Consider the following 23,420-nt stretch of genomic DNA (forward strand, 5'->3'; position numbering starts at 1 on the left):
AAAATACAATCTACTGATGAATAATTCTTAAAGAATACTCTTCTATCCAAAAATATTCTTGTTATCCTAATTTAAAAATCACAATCCCAAATCTACAATATTTCTCTAGAAAATGAAAACTTTCTCCAAAATAGCAGTTTTTAAAAAAATTATTTAAAAATACAACCTATTGATGAAAAATTCTTAAAGAATACTCATCTATCCACAAATATTCTTGTTATCCTAATTTATAAATTACAAACCCAAATTTACAATATTTCTCAAAAAAAAATAAAAACTGCCCAAAAATAGTAGTTTTTAAGAAAATTATTTAAAAATACAACCTATTGATGAAAAATTCATGAAGAATACTCATATATCCACAAATATTCTTGTTATCCTAATTTATAAATAACAATCCCAAATCTACAATATCTCTCAAAAAAATGAAACCTTTTCCAAAATAGCAGTTTTTAAGAAAATTATTTAAAAATACAACCTATTGATGAAATTTTTTTTAAACAATACTCATCTATCCACAAATATTCATGTTATCCTAATTTAAAAATCACAATCCCAAATCTACAATATTTCTCAAGAAAATGAAAACTTTCCAAAAATAGCATTTTTTAAGAAAATTATTTAAAAATACAACCTATTGATGAAAAATTCTTAAAGAATACTCATATATCCACAATTATTGTTGTTATCTTAATTTATAAATCACAAACCCAAATCTACAATATTTCTCAAAAAAATGAAAACTTTCCAAAAATAGCAGTTTTTAAGAAAATTATTTAAAAATACAATATATTGATGAATAATTAATACTCATCTATCCACAAATATTCTTGTTATCCTAATTTATAAATCAGAATCACTAATCTACAATATTTCTCAAGAAAATGAAAACTTTCCAAAAATAGCAGTTTTTAAGAAAATTATTTTAAAATACAACCTATTGATGAAAAATTCTTAAAGAATACTCATATATCCAAAAATATTCTTGTTATCCTAATTTATAAATAACAATCCCAAATCTACAATATTTCTCAAGAAAATGAAAACTTTCCCAAAATAGCAGTTTTTAAGAAAATTATTTAAAAATACAATCTGTTAATGAATAATTCTTAAAAAACACCCATCTATCCAGAAATATTCTTGTTATCCTAATTTATAAATCATAATCCCAAATCTACAATATTTCTCAAGAAAATGAAAACTTTCCAAAAATAGCAGTCCTTAAGATAATTATTTAAAAATACAAAATATTGATGAAAATTCTTAAAGAATACTAATCTATCCACAAATATTCTTGTTATCCTAATTTATAAATAACAATCCAAAATCTACAATATTTCTCAAGAAAATGAAAACTTTCCCAAAATAGCAGTTTTTAAGAAAATTATTTAAAAATACAACCTATTGATGAAAAATTCTTAAACAATACTCACCTATCCACAAATATTCATGTTATCCTAATTTAAAAATCACAATCCCAAATCTACAATATTTCTCAAGAAAATGAAAACTTTCCAAAAATAGCAGTTTTTATGAAAATTATTTAAAAATACAATCTATTGATGAAAAATTCTTAAAGAATACTCATCTATCCACAAGTATTCTTGTTATCCTAATTTATAAATCACAAACCCAAATCTACAATATTTCTCAAAAAAATGAAAACATTCCAAAAATTGCCGTTTTTAAGAAAAATATTTAAAAATACAATCTATTGATGACTAATTCTTAAATAATATTCATCTGTCCACAAATAATCTTGTTATCCTAATTTAAAAATCACAATCCTAAATCTACAATATTTCTCAAGAAAATGAAAACTTTCCAAAAATAGCAGTTTTTAAGAAAATTATTTAAAAATACAACCTATTGATGAAAAATTCTTAAAGAATACTCATCTATCCACAAGTATTCTTGTTATCCTAATTTATAAATCACAAACTCAAATCTACAATATTTCTCAAAAAAATAAAAACTTTTCTAAATAACAGTTTTTAAAAAAATTATTTTAAAATACAATCTATTAATGAATAATTCTTAAAGAACACTCATCTATCCACAAATATTCTTGTTATCCTAATTTATAAATCAGAATCCCAAATCTACAATATTTCTCAAGAAAATGAAAACTTTCCAAAAATTGCAGTCTTTAAGAAAATTATTTATAAATACAAAATATTGATGAAAAATTCTTAAAGAATACTCATCTATCCACAAATATTCTTGTTATCCTAATTTATAAATCACAATCTCAAATCTACAATATTTCTCAAGAAAATGAAAACTTACTAAAAATAGCTGTTTTTTAAGAAAATTATTTAAAAATACAACATATTGATGAAAAATTCTTAAAGAATACTCATCTATCCACAAGTATTCTTGTTATCCTAATTTATAAATCACAAACCCAAATCTACAATATTTCTCAAAAAAATGAAAACTTTCCAAAAATAACAGTTTTTAAGAGAATAATTTAAAAATACAACCTATTGATGAAAAATTCTTACAAAATACTCATCTATCCACAAATATTCTTGGTATCCTAATTTCTTACACACAAACCCAAATCTACAATATTTCTCAAGAAAATGAAAACTTTTCAAAAATAACAGTTTTTAAGAAAATTATTTAAAAATACAACCTATTGATGAAAAATTCTTAAAAATACTCATCTAAGAATTCTGAATTTCATTCTCATGGTGACACGTGGTTACAAAATAACGTTGTAATATTTCTTAATTAATATATAAGGGATTACGTTTATATCTAGAAACTACGTAAACCGCTTCTTTTGCAGATTAATAATACATATTCATGGTATTTTAAGTTTACCTACAGTTATGTTACATGGAAACTTAAGCGGGTACGTGGAAGCGGAAGCGTATGGAAGCACATAAGTGAGATTTTTTAAAAAATTAGGAAGCGAGTACGTGTTGAAAGCGTATCCATATGTGTGTATATATATATATATATATATATACATATGTAAGATTTTTTTTAAAAAAAATCTATAACTAAAAATCATATGATTTAAATTTAAAATAAATTATTTATTCATTTATAATAATTTTGAAATGATTTCATATTACACTGTAAAAATACACTTAAATTAAAATTAAAATAAATTATTATATTTATTTTTAATTCTTTATAATTAATTGACATAATATATTTGATTATATGATTTATCTTTAATAAAAACGTCAATGCATAAAGATAATTATAGTATTAGTTTTAATATTTGTATTTTCTATTCTCTCTATTCAATACTATTAAAATTTAGATTTTATATAAATTAAAAACTATAATTTTATATTCTTATTGGTAGAAGTCTAGAAGACATTGTGTTTTTTTTTAAGAATGGAAGCGTGATCCCAAAACGGAATCGTAAGCTTTCAACGTGTTTTTAAAGAGAATATTTTAAAAGCGTTTTGGAAGCGAGATTCTGTAAACTTCCATAAGCTTCCGATTCCGATTCCAGTTCCGAAGCGGAAAGCGGACGTTCGATGAATCTTCCGTGCAACTTAGACCTACAGCCCTGCCAAGTTCTTTAATCATTTTTCACGAAAGCAAATTCAACTATTTCCTAAAAAAGTTATTAAATATTCCGTATGGTTCGGATCTTGTGACATTGCACATGTTGAAGGCATCAAAATTTATGTTACTAAACGTTGCTTGTTTCGCCTCTTCTCGATATTTTAATGTGTAATCTTATATGCTAACAATAAAATCAGTAAAAACACACATACATGACAAATCAAAACCAAGTATTTATTGAACTAGTTCGATTTGTAATCTTAACATCAAATAAAATTATGAACGATCTAAGCTTAATTAGACATCTAAATAATTTAACATTGGTCAACAAACATCTAATTAGTATACCATCATCAATCTAGCAGAACAAAAAAAAAATTCTGTTGTTATGGAAACTGAGTTCCCTTAGATACACATATCTTCACTACCATGAAGAAAAGATTGTATGCCAACTAAAACTTATGGAGATTAGTTTGACTATGAAAATACAATCTTGACAAATTTTATAAAGTGGAGAAAGACCTAACGTACGAGTCCAAAAAGGCTCCCACGCTAAAATGATATATTAAGGAAATAAAACAAATAATCTAATATATAAGTCTCCTTTCTTTGTCTACGCCTTAAACAGTCAGGCTGCACTAACTCCTTACATTAAGAAACCTTTTTTACATTACTCTCCCTATGATCAACCTTCCTCTTCCACCGCCTCTACAACAGTCTATCTCCACCATGACCAACACATAAATATATAGCCACCGTCGTATTAACATATACATTCTGAGATACTTCCATCTATTTTTCTATAGATAAACGTAATAAACCAAGATTTATTATTCTTTGTATTATTTTTGTTCTCTTTCAACCCCTAAGCACAAGGAAATGCGTCTCTTTCGACCCGTTTCGAAAACTCATCCTTCCTCTTCTTCAACTATCTCGGCTCGTATGATAAATTGCATAATACTTTCTATTTTGATTTCCTTGGTCTATCTTCTCGTCTCTCTCTCGGCACCAACGCTTCAATCTAAAGACACTATTAGAGCCTACTTCATAACTGCTCAAGATCAAGCTCAGAGCCTAACAGAGATTGATCACATTGTCTTTGGGATCGGATCGAGCACGAAGTGGTGGCCTACACGTAGAGAATACGTTAAGCTTTGGTGGGATGCTCGGAGAATGAGAGGGTGTGTCTTTGTTGACCGTCCCTTGTCGTCTTTGGAGAATCACACAGATTCTCATCTCCTTCCTCCGATTTGTGTTTCCGAAGATACTTCACGGTTCAGGTAACTAAGCAAATCATTAAAATAGTCATTAATCAAAAGTAGGAGCCATTTTTTGGTTTATTAAACAATTCAAGGGGCCTTATGTTGTAACGCCTATTGTTTATTTATTAGTACAAGCTCTTGACAAACTCAAAATTATACTATATCAAATGAGTTTAATTTTTTTAATTTAATTTAATAGTATATAGCTTCTATTTTTTTGTGTTTTATGAGATTTTAATTTCCGTAATTTAAATTAATATTATATAAGCAAAAACTGTATGAAATAATAATTCAGATGCACTGTTTTTTAGAAAGACTTGTTAATTATATCTAAGATTTGTTATTTCAAGTAGCTAGATTATATACAAATCTCAACTTAGTTAGGAGTTTGGAGACTCAACTTAAACTCCACCGATGTTACTGTACGTAATTGCACATAACCTAAGCATACCCAAAATATAATGAGAAATTCTCCAAAGTCGTATTTTCAGAACTACCAAAACAATGTTAACCATAAAGGGGAGCTTTGGTAAGTTTGTTCTTTTAACAATTTAGAATTTCAGTAACTTGAAATTAGCAATTTTGTTATATACCTACTTTATTACTTGAATTTAACCTTTAAATATAGTATAACTGGTTTGACCAAAAAAAGGTATAACTAAATCGAATTAGCCTGTAGAACTATTGATCATGCATGCCCTACAGATACACTTGGAGAGGTGGTGACAGAAACGCGATTCGAATCGCGAGGAGCGTATTAGAAACCGTAAGGATGTTTAATACTTCCTCAGAGGAAGTAAGATGGTACGTCTTTGGATACGACAACACGATGTTCGTTCCGGAAAACCTCGCAAAAACGCTCTCCAAATACGACCACACATCATGGTATTACATAGGAGCAAACTCAGAGATTTATCACCAGAACTCCAAGTTCGGACACGACATGGCGTTTGGTGGTGGAGGGTTCGCTTTAAGTAGCTCGTTGGCTAACGTTTTAGCTAAAAACTTCGATTCTTGTATCGAACGGTATCCACATTTGTACGGAGGGGACTCTAGGATTCATGCTTGTGTGCTTGAACTTGGAGTTAGATTGACTCATGAGCCTGGCTTCCATCAGGTTTTATAAAATTTTAAATAACGATTATTTTTTAAAAAAAATTGATCTATCATTTTTATTTCAAAAACTTGATCAAACGTATTCATTTTTATTTATTTATATAAGCAGTTTGATGTGAAAGGAAATGCATTGGGAATATTGGCATCACATTCAACGAGACCGTTGGTGTCTCTACACCACGTGCCCCACATTGACCCAATTTTCCCTAACTCAACGACTTTCACCGCCTTCCGCCACCTCTTTTCCGCCGTCGAAGTTGATCCTCTCCGTATACTTCAACTCTCCGTTTGCTACGACCGTTGGTACTCTTGGACCATCTCTGTCTCTTGGGGCTACACTGTTCAGGTTAGCTATTATTATTTTTTATTTTATAAGAAATCTTAACATCCATATAGATCTGGCTAGATTATTTTTCTTTGGTTTATTGAGTTTAAGAGCTTTGTCTCGGTCAAAATGCCTAGTCCTAGATATACATACGATTTTGATCCGAAACTTAATTTGAAAACCATATTTTTATCTTTCAAATAATAGATTAAAGTATATATAATACTATATAGTAAATTAATGTCATTAAATCAAATTAATTTGTTGTTTCAAACGTTAGATTGAGGGTAGACATTTGTATTTACGGGATGTTTTGAAAACACAAGAAACGTGGAAACCATCAGGCGGGTTGGCAAGTGTGTACACATTCAACACAAGAGAGGTTCATCCTGATCCTTGCCAAAGACCAGTCACATTCTTCATGGAACATGTTTCATCTTCTCCCGGTGATGAAACTATTAAAAGTGTGTATAAACAAGCTTACGAGAATTGCACGTATGATCCCATTTCATCGCCTCGCAAACTAGAAGAGATTAGAGTGTTTTCTACAAGACTTGATCCTGATATAAGACAAGTAAGTCAATCTGCCTTATCTTACAATTTTGGAAACTTTTTTCAAATAATTTTTTTTCTGTATTGATATTAGGATGATTATTTGTTAAATAATATAAAGTCTTAAATATAATAACACCATAAAAATACAACCTTACCTTTCCTATTTAATTTAAGTTTGTGATCTTAATTAATTTATTTTATATGGATGTGGTAGTTGAAGGCTCCCAGAAGACAGTGTTGTGATATTTTACCAACTTCTTCCACCGGTGGAAAAGTAATGGAAATTGGGATTCGAGAATGCAAAGAGGATGAGTTTATTTACATTCATCCCTAGTAGCAAGTAGCAACGTACCTAATATACTATCATATATCTTTGCAAATTAGTTTTTAGCTATTTTCTAAACTGAATATTATACTGTTAATCAGCTTGTTGCCTCTTAACTTTGAATTTTTGCAATTAACTATTTTTGATATATTCACCAGCCAGCTCTAACATTAACAAGATACAGAACCTAGCTATGAATATGCAACAAAAGGTTTAGTAAATATACTTAGAGTTATGAGAAGAGATTTGAAAGGTAGGAAAAGAATCAGTAAAAAACACTTTTTCAAATATAAATGATCGATTATTCACCTAAAGGGTACTAAATTATTCTCTCTGAAAACATAAAAATGTGTTAAGAATGATATTTTACTTCTGTCACACGAAAAGAATCCAACAATTTGTTTTAAACATGGGCTTAAATAGAAGCCCACTGTTGGGGAATAAAATGATTAAGTGTTAATTAAAGTTTTAATTAATGAAAATGGAACTTATATTTATATACGACTTTCCCACCATTTAAGCATTGCGTGATCCTAATCTTACACTTTCGCCCTCCGTAATCCCACGAAATTACATCTCTGCCATCCACCTCCTCGATTCGATATGGAACCGACGCAATCGCCGTCGGAATCGGAGCCGGAAGTTCACTCCGGCGAGGACTTCGTTCACATCGAAGAACACTCCAGGCCTACCGGCGATTTCTCTTTAAGCGACAGCATAGTGAATGTGGAGAAGGAGGACGCGGTTGAGGAGGAGGAAGAAGAAGAAGAGCACAAAGAAGACTCCGATTCCGTTGCTAGCGTCGGCGGTGATGATGGAGAAGGCGAGTGTTCATCGGGGAAAGTGGAGCTACCGGAGGAACTGGCGAAGAGCGTTGTGATCCTGACGTGCGAGTCCAATGGGGAAAGCGGATCTTGCGATGTGTATTTGATCGGGACTGCTCATGTATCGAAGGTATTCTCGTTCGGATTCGTTTTGCGATTAGAGCAGATTTGGAATTGAAAGTAGGATTGAATTGATTTGGAGACTCTTTGATTGCATGTTAGTTGAATTCAAACTAGGATCGAGTGATTTGGAGAAAGTTGAATTGCATGTGAATTACAAGAATCTTTTGGTTAAATGGAGCTAGTCTAAATCAAGAAAGATATGAATTTAGAGCTTGATATTAGCCTAGCTCTCTTTGTTTTTGATTATTAGACTGTGATAGAGTAGCATTCAATCAATTGATCATATGGGATGATCCTGAAATTTTGTTGGTTTTCAGGAGTCTTGTCGTGAAGTTAAAGAAATAATCAGCTTCTTGAAACCTGAGGTTCGTCTCTTTACATATGTTTACCGAGAGCTGAAGGTTGATATCTTGTGTTTTGGTCTAATCACGTGGGTGATGGTTAATAGGCTGTCTTCGTGGAGTTGTGTTCAAGCCGAGTGTCTATCCTCCAACCTCAGTCTCTGAAGGTTTGCTTTTCAGAGTTGTGATTCTGCGTCTTCTTTGCTATTTGGTTTACTTTTCACATGTTATTGACATATATCATTGTCTGAGATTCTGAAAAAGATTGGGTATTGCTGTTGCTTTTGGTGGAAGATGATAGTTTTTTTTCTCCTGTCGATGTCTAACAATAGAGAGGGATGCCAAAATTCTTTTATTAATTGCAAAAACAGAGGATTTCATTAATCAAGTGATGCATGAGGTCTGTGTTGTTTGCTGGAAAAGAGTTTGCCTATAGAATGTACTTCACTAGTTTTATATGCTATGCTTTGTTGATGATATATCAGATATCCATTCACTTATACACGTTTCTAGCCTTTCCAACACTTTTACTTATTCTGAAATGTACTATGTTTTTCTCCTCTAGATTCCAACCATGTCGGACATGATTGAAAGTTGGAAGCAGAAACAGAACACGTTCGGAATACTTTATGGCTGGTTTCTTGCAAAGGCAAGTTTCCTTAATCGGTAAACTCTTTCTATCGAAGCTTTAACTTTCTGAGCTAAAACTTTGCATCCTGTACTTCTGTTAGATCGCCAGTCAGCTTGAGGTTTTTCCTGGTACTGAGTTTCGTGTGGCATATGAAGAGGCTCTTAAATATGGGGGCAGTGTGATACTAGGTGATCGTCCCGTACAGGTTATATTTTTGGCATTCTCTCAGTATTGTTATGCAGCTTATAACATGGAGTCGCATTCTCTCACATAGTCCCAGTATATACTCATTTGATTTAACATTTTTCCGTGCAGATCACTTTAAAGAGAACATGGGCAAAGATGCCTCTGTGGCACAAGGTGAAGTTTATATACTCCTTGATGTTTCAAGCGGTCTTCTTACCGAGCGCTGAAGAACTCGACAGAATGGTAAGTCTTACTGTATACATGTTTTTTACTGTGGTTCATAATATCTATAGTATATCTCAATCTTTGATAAGTTTGAATCGATTCAGCTGAAAGAAATGGACAATGTGGATATGGTGACACTGGTGATTCAAGAAATGAGCAAGGAGTTTCCATCTCTCATGGAAACACTTGTGCATGAGCGAGACCAGTTAGTATTCTCTAGTCCCTCTTTATGTAGCTTCTCCGATTCGTTAATCATGGCTTATAGAGAGGATTAATGATGATTGGTGGCAACATAAATGAAATTATCAGGTACATGGCATCCTCTTTGCTGAGAGTTGCAAGTGAGCACAACTCGGTTGTGGCAGTTATCGGCAGAGGACATATTAATGGAATCAAGAAGAACTGGAAGCAGCCTATAACGGTTTGTTGCTGTATAACTTGTCGTTGACAGTCTCTGAATTAAGGAATGAGCTTATTTCATTTCATTTCATGGAATTTACAGATGAAAGATCCAATGGAGATACCGAGCGACAACTCAGTCTTTACAGTGAAGAGGATAGTATCATCAGTGGCGATTGCAGTAGCAGGAACAGCTATATTTACTGGCATACTTCTTTCAAGAAGAAGGTGAAAAAGGTTGTGATGAAGAGCAGAGCTTTTCTCTTCATTCTCCTGAGCCATCATACAAAGGAATGATACAAACTTTACTCTCTCTTTTTTTTTGTCAGCCGTTACTTTTCTTTTAAACAGTCAAAATGAATCAAATTTTTAAATGCTTTTGGATCCTCTCGTTTGCGGATAACTCTTATCTACAAAATGGCAATGTACTCAAACCAATTTCAATGTCATGATTCGTACAAGACGAGAACAAAAAAAATCTGAAAAGGTCACATCACAATCATCATCAATAATCATCAGTCATCATCCATATTATTTTTCACGAATACACACAAACTCCCATATATTAGCCATGTTCGTTTCATTCTCGCGGCGGTTGCGACCAGTGACTGAAATTTCTTCATTGTTTTTATATTTAATGGTTGCTCGGAGGGAGGAGGAAAGACGCAGCGATCAAAAACTACACGGATTTGGCAAATTCCGTTGACGCCAAAAATAACAGCGTCCAATTACCTTCATTCTCTCTCCTCTGCGTCTCTCTTCTGCGTCTCTCCTCTGCATTTAAAAACTAATTCCGTTCAATTTTCTTCCCTCTTTCTCTTTAGAATAGGTGTCGCAGCCGCTGGTCGTGCGTTAATGAAAAGAACATGGCTATTGAAGTATGCTATAGAGAACCTATGAACATGCAACAAAAGATTATTATGTAAATATACTTAAAAGTTACGAGAATGGGAGAGAAGTGATTTGGATGATAGGAAATAATCAGTTAAAAACACTTTTGACAAATACAAATGATCGATTATTCACCTAAATTATTCTATCTGAAAAGAAATGTTTGAAGAATGATATTTTACTTGTGTAACAAGAAAAGAATCCAACAATTTTGTTTCAGAATAAGCCCCTGAAAACCTAGCGTACTATAGACAATTAAACGGAGGCCCAATACAAGCCCATTGTTGGGAATAAAATTGATTAAATGTTAATTAAGTTTTTAATTAAGGAAATGAAACTTTATATATATTTATTTATAATTTTATATACGACTTTCTACACTTTCCCACCAGACCACCTTGCCTTAACTAGTAAGCACTGCGTTGATCTCAGACTCCTCGGAATTACATCTCTAACATCCACCTCCTCGATGTCGATGGAACCGACTCAATCGCCGCCGTCGGAGACGGAGGTTCACTCCAGCGAGGACTTCGTTCACGGCGAAGAAGACTCCAAGCCTACCGGCGACATGTCGTCAAGCGAGAGCATAGTGAATGTGGAGAAGGAGGACCTGCTCGACGACGACGCGGTGGTGGAGGAAGCACACGACGACTCCGATTCCGTGGTTAGCGGCGGCGATGCACCAGCAGCTGGTGATGATGGAGATGGTGAGTGCTCACCGGAGGTGTTGGAGCTACTGGAGGAGTTGGTGAAAAGCGGTGCGATGCTGACGTGCGATTCCACTGCCGAAACCGGATCTTGCTATGTGTTGTTGATCGGTACTTCTCATGTATCAGAGGTATTCTCTGAAACTAGGATTGAATTGATTCAATGTTCTAAAAATGGCTAGGCTGTAGTTAGGTGCCTTATACATTATTATTATTGTTTAACCGGGGACTAAACCGGTTTTTTAGTAAATCGTTTTCTTATTTGATTTGTAGAAACTTGAGACTGTATGTGAATTTCAAGAAACCTCCTATCAGGGATCTTTTGCAGATATGTTTTTTGGAGGGGTTTAGAACTTTGATCTGAGCTTAGCTCTTTGTTTTTTTTTTTGTATAAGACTGTGATAAAGTAGCATTTAATCGAATGCGGCTCTTGAGATTTTGGGGTTTATAGATGGTTTAAGAAGGATTTCTATAGTTTGGAGGATTTAAATTTCTTTTACAAATTTGGAAACCTATTTATATATAAATATTTTCAAAAAATTTAAAGGCACGAGAGGCAATGTTTCATCCGGTTTGGTCTATGAGTGACTCTGATTCAATCATTCATCATGGGGTAATCCTGCAATATCGTTTTGGTTTTCAGGAATCTTGTCGAGTAGTTAAAGCAGTGATCAGCTACTTGAAACCTGAGGTTCGTCTCTTTTAAATATGTGGTGAAGTTTGATATCTTTTAAGTTTTGGTCTTAACCACGTGGCTGGTGATGATTAATAGGCTGTCCTCGTGGAGTTGTGCTCAAGCAGAGTATCTCTCCTTCAACCGCAGACTCTCAAGGTGTGCTTTTCGCACTTGTGATTCTGCTATATAGAGTTGGACATGGATTTAATAAATTCCAACACTCTTCTAACCCTTTTGCTTATATTACTATGTTTTGTTTCCCTAGATTCCAACCATGTGGGAAATGATTGAAAGTTTGAAGCAGAAACAGAACATATTTGGAATACTTTATGAGTGGTTTCTTGCAAAGGCAAGTTTCCCTTAATCAATATTATTCTTTTAATGGAAAGCTTCAACTTTCTGAACCAAAAAATTTAACATCATGTCCTTGTGTTAGATTGCCAGTGAGTTTGGGGTTTTTCCTGGTTCTGAGTTTCGTGTGGCCTATGAAGAGGCTTGTAAGTATGGGGGAAAGGTGATGCTTGTTGATCGTCCCATACAGGTTACTACAGTTTCAAAAACATTCATTTAGTATTGTTATGCATTATATAACATGGAGTCGCATTCTCTCACATAGTAGTATATTACTCATTTTATTTCAAATATATTTCCGATGCAGATCACGCTAAAAAGAACATGGGCCAAGATGCCTCTGTGGCACAAGGTAAAGTTTGTATACACCTTGATGTTTCAAGATGTCTTTTTGCCAAGCTCTGAAGAACACGGCAAAAGGGTAAGTCTTACTGTATACATGTTTTTTTTTTGTTTCTTTCTACATATGTAATGTACTGTGATTAATCATATCTAATATATCTCAATCTATGATAAATTTAAATCGCTTCAGCCGCAAGAAATGGAAACTGCCGATTCGATGACTCTGTTGATCGAAGAACTGAGCAAGGAGTTTCCATCCCTCATAGAAACACTTGTGTATGAGCGAGACCGGTTAGTATTCTCTTATCACTCTCTACGATGTAGTTTCTCTGATTCTATAAGCTTGGCTTGTCATTATTCATCATCTGATAACTGAAATAGACGTGTTGGTATTAACAAATTAAATAGAGAGATGATTAATGATTGACTGGTGGGCAACATAAATGAAACTCTCAGGTACATGGCAACCGCTTTGCTGGATATTGCAAGTGGGTGCAACTTGGTTGTGGCAGTTATCGGTAATGGGCATATTAATGGAATCAAGAAGAATTGGAAACAACCTGTATCGGTTCGTTCTTGTGAAACTTATCGTTGACAGTCTTATTTCCTTTTCGGGCTGTGGTTTATTTTATACTTTCATGGAATTTACAGATAGAGGATCTTATGGAGATACCAGGCGATGGGTCAGTGTTTACAGTGAAGAGGATAGTATCATCAGTGGCGATTGCAGTAGCAGGAACAGCTATATTTACTGGCATACTTCTTGCAAGAAGAAGATGAAGTAGACTGTGATGAGGGCAGAGTTTTTTCTCTTCATTCTACTGAGTGAGTGAGCCCTACAAAGGAATGATACAAACTTTATACCATAATGGTTATATTTCCACATAATAATTTCTCTTTTTCTGTCGGCTGATACAATGGTTATGTTTCACATAATAACTTCTTTAATTCTTTTGGATCTTCTCGTTTGCATATAACTCTACCAACAAAATGGCAATGTACTCAAACCAACTTCAGTGTCATGATTCTTACAAGACAAGAAAGAAAAACTAATATACTTTTTATTTCTTTATTGGCCAAGTTTAAAACCAAATGCAGACACACAAATCCGAAAAGGTCACATCACAATCATTATCATCATCCTTATTATTTTTAACGAAAACACACAAAACTCCCACACACTAAAAATTTGCACCACTTAACTATTTGCAACGGAGCATTGCCTTCTAACCACTCCAGCTGACCCAGTCTTGACATTGATCCGACCCATTTTCTCCATCGACTTGGCAAACTCAGAGAAGAAGCTCTCCACCGACCCCTTCAAGAGCTGGTTTATGTTTGAGAGCGTTGTGGGGTTGGTGGTGAGAGCAGAGTCTGACTGAAACAGACCCCTACGCTTGAGGACGAGCTGGTAATAACTAAGATCAAACGTTTTACGGCTCCCTGGATCCATCTCCACTATGGTCGTGTTATCGTTGAGGCTAGGGCATTTTCTAGACTTGAGATTGGCTGCGTATTGGCTGTCTAAGGCTGGATCTTGGTCTCCACGACCAGTGAAGTTGTAGAGACGGTTTGTGAAAGACGAGCAGTGAGATACACCGATAGTGTGAGCTCCTGGCATAAAACAAAACACAATTTTTAACGAAAAAGCTTGAAATGTATGCTAAAATATTTTACACAAAAAAAGAACGTAATCGGCTTATGTGACGCATAAAAGTGGCAAATAGGGCAGAAACGATTTTTCTAAAACAATTTTAAAAAAAAAAACATCATGGACGAGGAAAATAAATTTAGCTTCCTGTGTAGGCACTAAATCCTATAAATCGCCAAGTTATTACTTATATCCTAATGATTTTTTTTAACATTAGTGCTTAGACTTTACCAGAGAGTAAGACAAGGTCCTTAAGATCAAGTCCTTGGTTTGCAAAGAGTGTCTGAAGATTGGTGAAGTTACTCGTAGGAGGAGGGATGTTAGCTAATGCCTCTGATGCGTTCGATATCCTCCCATCTCTTCTTCCGGTCGGTACACTCCAGCTTGGTCCTCCCTACAACATACCAAAATTTACAATATGAAATACTATACCTAGTAATTTACAATAATGTTTTGTGAATATTATATAATGCTAACGGTGAAAACGACGGCGTCTCGAGATGCTAGAGCGATAATATCAGCGCAAGAGACGATTCCGGGACACTGAGCTTCAAGCACAGTTTTGATTTGCCTCGATGAAGCCAAACCCTCTAACCGTTAGGTTAGGAGTTGCATCTCTCTCTGCATTTCCTGACGTTGAGTTTATCAGCACTGATCCATCACAACCCTACATGGACATGTACATATATTTTCATTAACTCAGTAGCCAAATAGAATGTTAATTCTATAAAAATATGAAAAATAGTTTACCCGAACAAAACAATCGTGGAAATGCATCCTCAAGAGAGCAGCGGCAAGAGAAGGAGCGTTAGAAATGTGGTTTGAAACAAAATCTTGAACAATCTTTTCGGCGTTAGGACAAGTGTTTGCATAGAAGTTCATCTGCAACTGAGCTTGGATTGGTCCGACCAATCCCACAAGAAACAGAGAGAGTGAAAGAGCAATAGTTTTCAAGCAATTCATCTTTATATTTCTGGTTTTTTCTTAGACACAATCTATTTTTTGGGGGAGGATTATGTTCAATGTGTGGTGTCTTGGGACGTTGGACGTTGTTTATATAGAAGTTTGAATGTTTGGTAATGTGTGGCTGGGTGCATGGGTCCATCTAAGCTAACTAACATGTGCTGAGTTGTCGGTTTTTATTTTCTTTTTTGTTATTTTCTGATTCCTAATCAGCGCCACTCACAATAAAAATTCTGAAGTTTTGAACCCATAAATATATAAATGTTGCGACAAAAAGGAAAAAGAGTATATCATGTTTCGTCTCAATGTATATAAGTCCTTAGAAAAGATTTAAATGATTTCTTTTTATGTTTGGACAATAGAACTTTTGTCTCATTTCACAGATGTGCCAATGTACTATTTGGGTTTTTTTCTTCTCAAAAACACTTTTAGGAAAATTCTAATTTGACCAAAAACTTGATACTATTTTTAAATTTACTTTTAAAAGATAACTATTTTCATAAATAACTTTAATTTGTGATGAAAATACTATATTAATCCTCTTAAATCATTTATAAATGTTTAACCATCATTTATTAAACATTTATAGAGGTTACAAACTCAACCTCACTTCCTAAATATTAAGATAAACCCTAAAGAATAATCATTAAATCCTAAATCTAAAATATTATGATATTTTTGATTAAATGTTTTTTTGAAAAGATGGTATTTAACTTTTGATATTTCAAAAATATCATAATATTTTGGATTAACTTTGTAGTTAACTTTGATACAGTACTTATATATATATATATATATATATTTTTTTTTATTACAATACGAGGATATGTGGATAAATTTATTTTCCTCGTTCATGATGTTTTTTATAACACTTTGGTCTTGTGGTTAATTAGGAGAATTGAATGTAATTCCCTTTTATTCTTATTTTCTATTTTTCTTATTTGTGAATACATTTTTAGTGACTAATTATTAAAACGTGAATTCCAAATCATGTGACTAACTATATCTATTTATAGTGATAAAGTAAGGATTAGATATGGTAAAATGAGGGTGAATGTTTGGTCCATAAATGGAACTAGAGTAAGTTGTAAGTAACATATAAAAGTCGAGCAAAACGTCGTTGATTGTTTTTAGCGTTATAATGTCATAATCAACAAAAACAAAGCTAATTAATTTGCGATTTTGAATATAATTTGTTTTTTTTTTCAGTTAATATCCTAGGTTTTTTTTTGAACTTAGTTAATACCCTAGTTGAACAATATAATTTTGAGTTAATATAGTATTTTAAATATAATTTGTCTTTTGAAACGAGTTGTTCATTTCGTGAGTCCACTGATCTTTCTTTATGCCATATTTACAGTACTCACCTAATCCCCCTACTAATACAGCTAGGAGAACCGCAACGAACAAATTACTAACAGGCAAGAGAGTATTCCACGATTACAATCGTTATTTAATATTTCTATAATTCCTTAAGGTCTTAGTACATAAGATTAATTAAGGGATTTGGTATGCGATATCGATTTCTTTTTTTTTTTTGAACACAACACATCATATAAATTAAAAGTCTGCAGCCCAACTAAGAATAGTTGGTGGTAGCCAAGTACAGAGCTGATTTAGCAAGTGAATCAGCCAAGGAGTTTGAGTTTCTTGGTATATAAGAAAAGACAATACAATCAAAGGAGAGGGATAGGTGCTCGATGTCCCGTGAGATTCCGTAGAGATCTTTCGGGTGATTCTTCGAGTTGATGATAGCAACAAGTGCTTGACAATCTGTTTTGATACAGATTCTTGTGAATCCAGCTTCGAGGGCGTTGAGAAGAGCCGATCTAATAGCTAACGCTTCATCGATTTCATATGCGCCAATATATCATATTTTAATGTATAGAACTATGAATATTCCAACTTTACCACGTACATTCTTATTTGGAATTTTTGTTTTGTCCTTAACTATTGTTGTTTATATCTTGAGCCTATCTTTCTTGGTAACATGCGATTTAGAAACATTGTATTATACGGAGAAGTGTAGAGCAAATTAGAACTTCACACAAGTACTGCTCTACAGAACTAAATTATAAGTAAACCGACGAGGGAATTAATATAATAAAAACTTTAATTTAGACCAAAAAAATAATAAAAACTTTAACTGCTAAAGGAGGGCTTTTCGTCTGATTCCCACACCAATTTATTTCTAAAGTCGGTCAAACGTTGGCATCTTCTCAAAAAGATTAAGGGCAGTTTTATCAGTATCAATAGTTCTTGTGCAGTTTTGTAAAGTATATAATGATATGTGGCACTTCCGTAAGTACTAGAAGATCTGTGGGAGATTGATAAATATTAAGTTACAGGCATTTTTGTAAACATCAAAAGATCTTATGTTAAAAAAAAACATCAAAAGATTTGAGAAACTGGGATTTTTGTGTAAAAATATGGAAATATATGCTGTAATAATTGTAAATACCAGAAGATTTGGAGGATGCTGGAGGCTGGTGGAGTTTGATGAGATGATAGAAGATAAGAAAAAAAGATGATGACGAATGCGAGAACGTGTGTAACACAAATGACAAGCAATATAAATATTATTTTCAAGTTTTACAGATTGCATTTAGTAGTAATATAATTATTTTGAGGGTTGAACATAGTATTGATTTGAGAATATTATTTTATTAATGAAAATTCCGAGCTTAACTAAAAGAGTCAATATTTTGAGTTTATATTATCCCTGGGAATTTAAAATTTAAGCATCAAACAAGAATGAGAAAGATCGTGGAAGCCTGCAATGTTCTTCAAATTCCACCAAGAAACATATTAATATTTGAAAATAGGTATTATCTTAGTTGGCAATATTTTTCAAATCTCCCTCCAATGAACTATAAAATGCCCGAGAGTTTCTCATTTTTCTTCATCCCTAAACTCGGCTTAATACTCATCAAAGAAGAGAGACAACAATGGCGCTCAAGAACTTACTTGCTCTTGTGGTTCTTCTTGGCGTTGTTGGAGTTTCCGTTGCAAGCCCATATGAGAACCCATTTAGGAAGTCACAAAGTAACCCAGGCACGATGGGTAATCTTGACCTCGACTACTACCGCTACAAATGTCCACAAATGGAAGACATTGTCCGCCGTGTCACAATTCAATATGTCTCTCCCAAGCCAACTCTTGCTGCTGCGCTTCTGAGGATGCATTTTCACGACTGTTTTGTCAGAGTAAGTTAATGACATGTTTTAGTAATATGTGAAGAATCGTGAGTGGACAGTCTCACATCCTTTATATCCTAGCTAGTGGTTGTTTATGAATAAGAGACGGTGCTAAAACTTTTTTTTTTGTATTCATGTGTATTAATCAAATTAGGGATGTGATGGTTCCATTCTTATTAAATCACCAAACAATGATGCGGAAAGAGACGCTCCCCCAACTTGACATTGAAAGGCTACGAAGTGGTCGATGCGGTCAAGTCAGCTCTCGAGATCGCGTGTCCTGGTGTTGTTTCTTGCGCTGATGTTCTTGCCTTGGTCGCTAGAGACGCTGTTTTAGTGGTATCATTTTGCATTCTACTTGATATTCTCGTTCCAAAAACATTATAACATTATTGTACGTACTAACTTGTTTAATTTGTTGGTTTCCTTTTTAGATAAGAGGACCATGGTGGCCTGTTCCATTAGGGCGGAGGGACGGACGCATCTCGAGAATTTCCGAGGCTAACTTACCATCTCCTTTTGCCAACGTTGATACACTGAAAAAGAACTTCTCCGACAAAGGTCTTAACACTAAAGACCTAGTCGTCCTTTCAGGTATTTCTATATAAAGTTGAATTTAAAACCTTTGGAGTTCTTAAGGATATGATCAGCTTTTTACCAAAAAAAAAGGATATGATCAGCTGAGTATAAATAATTTCTTGAACAGGGGCTCACACCATTGGTGTATCTTCTTGCGGTCTCATCAGCAGTCGTATCTATAACTTCACGGGCAGAGGCGATTTCGACCCAGCGATGAACCCTAACTACGTTATGGAGTTGAAGAAAAGGTGCCAGCCAACAGATGTCAAGACCATAGTGGATATGGACCCAGGGAGTGTCGATAAATTTGACTCTCACTACTTCGACGCTGTGGATCAGAGGAAGGGTTTGTTCATATCTGATTCAGCACTTCTCAATGACTGGGAGACCAAGCTATACATTAAGACGCAGGTGTGGACCCGTGGAGCTTCCTTCAACAGAGATTTTGCAGAATCAATGGTTAAGCTCGGTTTCGTCGGGATTCTTACCAGGGATCAGGGTGAGGTCAGGAGCAGATGCGATCTCGTTAAGTAATTTGGATGGGTTTCGGTTTTTCTCATATGATTGAAACCCTAAAACGCTTTCTGCTTATTATGTTCTTTTATTTATTTCACCAAGTCCTTTTTCCACGGAAGTTCTATATCTTTGAATTTCGGATTTAGTTTTATGTAACTCATGTATTTCTTCCTTTCATAATGTTTTCTATAATGAATAACAATCATTGTCTGTAGAGTGATGCTGTTTATTTCTCTTTGAGTTGATACTAATAACCAGATATTTATTAGAAACTGAGCCGAACCATGCATCTTAAATAGTGTCGCACATAGTTGGTTTTAACCTTTTTTATTTGCCTCCGAAACAAATGACGTAACTGAAGTGACATGGACTGTACCGATTTGAGTTTTTTTTGTTGCCTCATTTTTTTGAAGGAAGCTTATACTTAGAGTATCTCCCATGAAACATTCAAAATTTGAGATTTTGGCTAACTTCAAACTCTCAAATACAAACTTTAAGGTTCTAAATAGTTTAACATTATTCAAAACACTATTTAATTTTCATGTTACTCTATAATTATGTAATTTATATATAATTCTATTAATACTAACTTTTGTATCACTTTAATTAATCCTTATAATTATACTTCACTTAATATTCAATATATATATATATATATATTAGTACATAAAAACTTATAAATATCTTAAAATTAAATCAGAATCATTAATATAAATTATATTATGTAAATTATAAATATTATGCATACACAATTAGACAATTTCGTAAGTTTTCTCTCTATTTGATGTATTTTCTTTTTTAAAATTTTGATTTTGTCATTTTGGTGAAACAAAAATGTCCATTGATGAATTAAAAATATTGTGTTTTGCATTTTTACTTTATTTATAAAAAATTAAATCTTATAATTAATTATTATTAAGGTTGAAGATTAAATTTAAAATACGAAAAAGTCAAAGATATATTTCTACAGTTTTCTATTTGTTGGAGCAACCCGTTCTCAGATCTTTATATCGAAGATCAACCATTTTTAAATTGATGATTCTTGTTGAAGATGTTTTAAGAGGGGAAAATGACTTTTCTCATGACACCAGTTTAGAACCAATTTAAATCACAGCTATAACTTAACTTTCACACTCCAAAAAAAAATTGTGACTATAATTAGATGAACTTATGTGATTGCCATTATTGTGAAAGTCTAGCTAGATAGGTAACAAAAATTTGATAAATGTGACCTTGAGTCCACAAAATGTGGTTTTGTATGAGAAAATGTCATTTATGTGGGCTGATCGAAACTCAAATGATTTGTCTCTGCTTCAATTTTGGTTTATGCTCTAAGATTTTGAGAGATTTTATTTTATTGTATTTGATCTTAAAAACAAGAATATAAATTTCAGATATTTACCGTTAGGAATATTGATTGTTGAAGATTAAAGTTGATGGGTAACTAAAGAGGATGGTGGAGGCAGATGATGGAAGAGATGAAAAAAAGATATGCAGGCGACGAATGTGAACGTGTGTAACACACATGACAAGCAAGATAATATTATTTTCAAGTTTTACATTTAGTATTATATATTATTTGAGGTTTAAAACATATCATTGGTTTAAGAATACTATTCTACTAATGAAAAACAGAACTTAACTAAAAAAAGTCAATAGAGAGCAAAATATAATTCAAACAAGAATGGGAAACATCGTGGAGGCCTGCAATGTTCGTCAAATTCTACCAAGAAACCGATGTTTTTTTTTCATTTTTTTGGTTAAAAGAAACATATTAATATGGCAATTGAATTTTTTCAAACGCCCTCCAGTGATCTATAAAATGCGTGAGACTTTCTTCTTTTTCTTCATCCCTAAACTCGGCCTATTACTCAACAAAGAAGAGAGACAGCAATGGCACTCAAGAACTTACTTGCCCTTGTGGTTCTTCTTGGCGTTGTTGGAGTTTCCTTTGGCGGTGATCTATACGAAGGCTACTACCGCTACAACAACTGTCCACAAATGGAAGACATTGTCCGCAATGTCACATATCACTATATCTATAAGGACCCAACTCTTGCTGCTGCGCTTCTGAGGATGCATTTTCACGACTGTTTTGTCAGAGTAAGAGAGGAGTCATGGGTGGATAGACTCACATCCAATCCTTTTTATCGTAGTGTTTGTTTATGAATAAGAGACCGTGCCAACTCTTTTCTTCTTTTTTCATTCATGTGCCTTAATAGGGATGTGATGGTTCTGTTCTTATTAAATCACCAAACAATGATGCCGAAAGAGACGCTATCCCCAACTTGTCACTGAGAGGCTACGAAGTGGTCGACACTGTCAAGTCAGTGCTCGAGAGCGAGTGTCCTGGTGTTGTTTCTTGCGCTGATATTCTTGCCTTGGTTGCTAGAGATGCTGTTTTAGCGGTAACATTTTTGTATTCTACTTGATATTCTCGTCCCAAAACCCATAGCTGGTTCTTGACATAACCGAATACAGCATTCGCCGTAAATATAATTTAAAAATATTTAAGGACAATTATACGTTGTTGCATAGTCTCAAAATTGTTGATTCTTTTAACTAAAATGTTTATTACTTCCTAAATCTTGCTAAAACCATAACATTGTTGTACGTTCTAACTTATTTTGCTAATTCATTGGTTTTTTCCTTTATTGTTAGATAAAAGGACCATGGTGGCCTGTTCCATTGGGGAGGAGGGACGGACGCGTCTCGAATATTTCCGAGGCTAACTTACCATCTCCTTTTGCCAACGTAACGACACTGAAGAAGAACTTCGCCGACAAGGGTCTTAACACTAAAGACCTTGTCGTCCTCTCAGGTATTTCTATACAAATATTCTTTTAGGGCTCTCAAGGATGTGATAAGCTGACTATAAATTATTTCTTGAGCAGGGGCTCACACCATTGGTGTATCTTCTTGCGGTCTCATCAGCAGTCGTATCTATAACTTCACGGGTAAGGGCGATTCTGACCCAGCGATGAACCCTAACTACGTTGCGGAACTGAAGAAAAGGTGCCAGCCAACAGATGTTACGACCAGCGTGGATATGGACCCAACGAGTGTCGATAAATTTGACTCTCACTACTTTAACGCTGTGGCTGAGAAGAAGGGTTTGTTCATATCTGATTCAACACTTCTCGATGACTGGGAAACCAACCTCTACATTCAGAAGCAGGTGTTGTTAAATGGGTTTTACTTCAACAAAGATTTCTCCGACTCAATGGTTAAACTCGGTTTCGTCGGTGTTCTTACCGGGGATCAGGGTGAGATCAGGAACCAATGCGATCGCGTTAACTAATTTGGATGGTTATCGGTTTTCTTTAGATGATTGAAACCCTAAAACGCTTTCTGCTTATGATGTTCCTTTATTTCTTCATTTAAGCACTTTTTGGACGGAAGTTCTTTGTTTTTGAATCAATGATCAGAGATTTTCTGATGATTGATGTTCTAAAACGCTATCTGCTTGCTCTGTTCTTTATTTCTTTCATCAAGTCGTTTTCCCATGGACGTTTGTTGTCTTTGAATTTTAGAATAAGTCATGTATTTCTTCCTTATCTATAATGAGTAACAATAATCGTTTGTGTGAAAATGTTTGTTTCTCTTTGGCTTGATATTGATAACCAGATATCGAAAAGGTATATATTAGAAATACACTTTTATTAGAAAACCGAATTTGAAGCAAAATAGAGCCAAAC

General features: G+C 33.8%; 5 protein-coding genes, 1 long non-coding RNA gene and 1 pseudogene across 6 annotated transcripts; 5 read left to right on the forward strand and 2 right to left on the reverse strand.

Moving 5' to 3' along the window:
- Positions 1-988: 988 nt before the first annotated feature.
- LOC117128078 lies at positions 989-3,147 on the reverse strand. The gene is made up of 2 exons (XR_004451237.1): positions 2,332-3,147; positions 989-1,092 (listed from the first exon to the last, which is right to left on the reverse strand). It is a non-coding gene; the product is annotated as an uncharacterized LOC117128078 (long non-coding RNA).
- Positions 3,148-3,255: 108 nt separating this feature from the next.
- On the forward strand, positions 3,256-7,245 carry LOC103843612. The gene is made up of 5 exons (XM_009120350.2): positions 3,256-4,817; positions 5,505-5,916; positions 6,025-6,261; positions 6,521-6,814; positions 7,010-7,245. The coding sequence occupies exons 1-5, from the start codon at positions 4,417-4,419 to the stop codon at positions 7,127-7,129; spliced, it is 1,464 nt and encodes a 487-aa protein (XP_009118598.1). The 5' UTR covers positions 3,256-4,416; the 3' UTR covers positions 7,130-7,245.
- Positions 7,246-7,603: 358 nt separating this feature from the next.
- On the forward strand, positions 7,604-10,298 carry LOC103843614 (traB domain-containing protein). The gene is made up of 9 exons (XM_009120353.3): positions 7,604-8,074; positions 8,385-8,432; positions 8,516-8,575; positions 8,974-9,057; positions 9,140-9,244; positions 9,355-9,468; positions 9,555-9,655; positions 9,760-9,871; positions 9,953-10,298. Exons 1-9 carry the CDS (start codon positions 7,724-7,726, stop codon positions 10,079-10,081), a joined length of 1,104 nt encoding a protein of 367 aa, XP_009118601.1. The 5' UTR covers positions 7,604-7,723; the 3' UTR covers positions 10,082-10,298.
- A 204-nt stretch (positions 10,299-10,502) lies between these two features.
- Positions 10,503-13,776, forward strand: LOC103843615 (traB domain-containing protein-like). Its single transcript, XM_009120354.2, has 9 exons — positions 10,503-11,578; positions 12,091-12,138; positions 12,220-12,279; positions 12,389-12,472; positions 12,560-12,664; positions 12,782-12,895; positions 13,007-13,107; positions 13,273-13,384; positions 13,468-13,776. The coding sequence occupies exons 1-9, from the start codon at positions 11,045-11,047 to the stop codon at positions 13,594-13,596; spliced, it is 1,287 nt and encodes a 428-aa protein (XP_009118602.2). The 5' UTR covers positions 10,503-11,044; the 3' UTR covers positions 13,597-13,776.
- Positions 13,777-13,855: 79 nt separating this feature from the next.
- Positions 13,856-15,487, reverse strand: LOC103843616 (peroxidase 3-like). Its single transcript, XM_009120355.2, is given in 5 exon segments — positions 13,856-14,430; positions 14,699-14,861; positions 14,945-15,034; positions 15,036-15,134; positions 15,218-15,487. Coding segments are annotated over 5 exon segments (981 nt in total). The 5' UTR covers positions 15,431-15,487; the 3' UTR covers positions 13,856-14,014.
- A 2,831-nt stretch (positions 15,488-18,318) lies between these two features.
- LOC103843618 lies at positions 18,319-19,790 on the forward strand (annotated as a pseudogene).
- A 1,782-nt stretch (positions 19,791-21,572) lies between these two features.
- Positions 21,573-23,299, forward strand: LOC103843617 (peroxidase 1-like). Its single transcript, XM_009120357.2, has 4 exons — positions 21,573-21,825; positions 21,945-22,130; positions 22,384-22,543; positions 22,617-23,299. Exons 1-4 carry the CDS (start codon positions 21,616-21,618, stop codon positions 23,021-23,023), a joined length of 963 nt encoding a protein of 320 aa, XP_009118605.1. The 5' UTR covers positions 21,573-21,615; the 3' UTR covers positions 23,024-23,299.
- The last annotated feature ends 121 nt before the right edge of the window (positions 23,300-23,420 follow it).

Source organism: Brassica rapa, chromosome A09 (assembly GCF_000309985.2).
Source record: "Brassica rapa cultivar Chiifu-401-42 chromosome A09, CAAS_Brap_v3.01, whole genome shotgun sequence".
In the NCBI taxonomy this organism is placed as follows: Eukaryota; Viridiplantae; Streptophyta; class Magnoliopsida; order Brassicales; family Brassicaceae; genus Brassica; species Brassica rapa.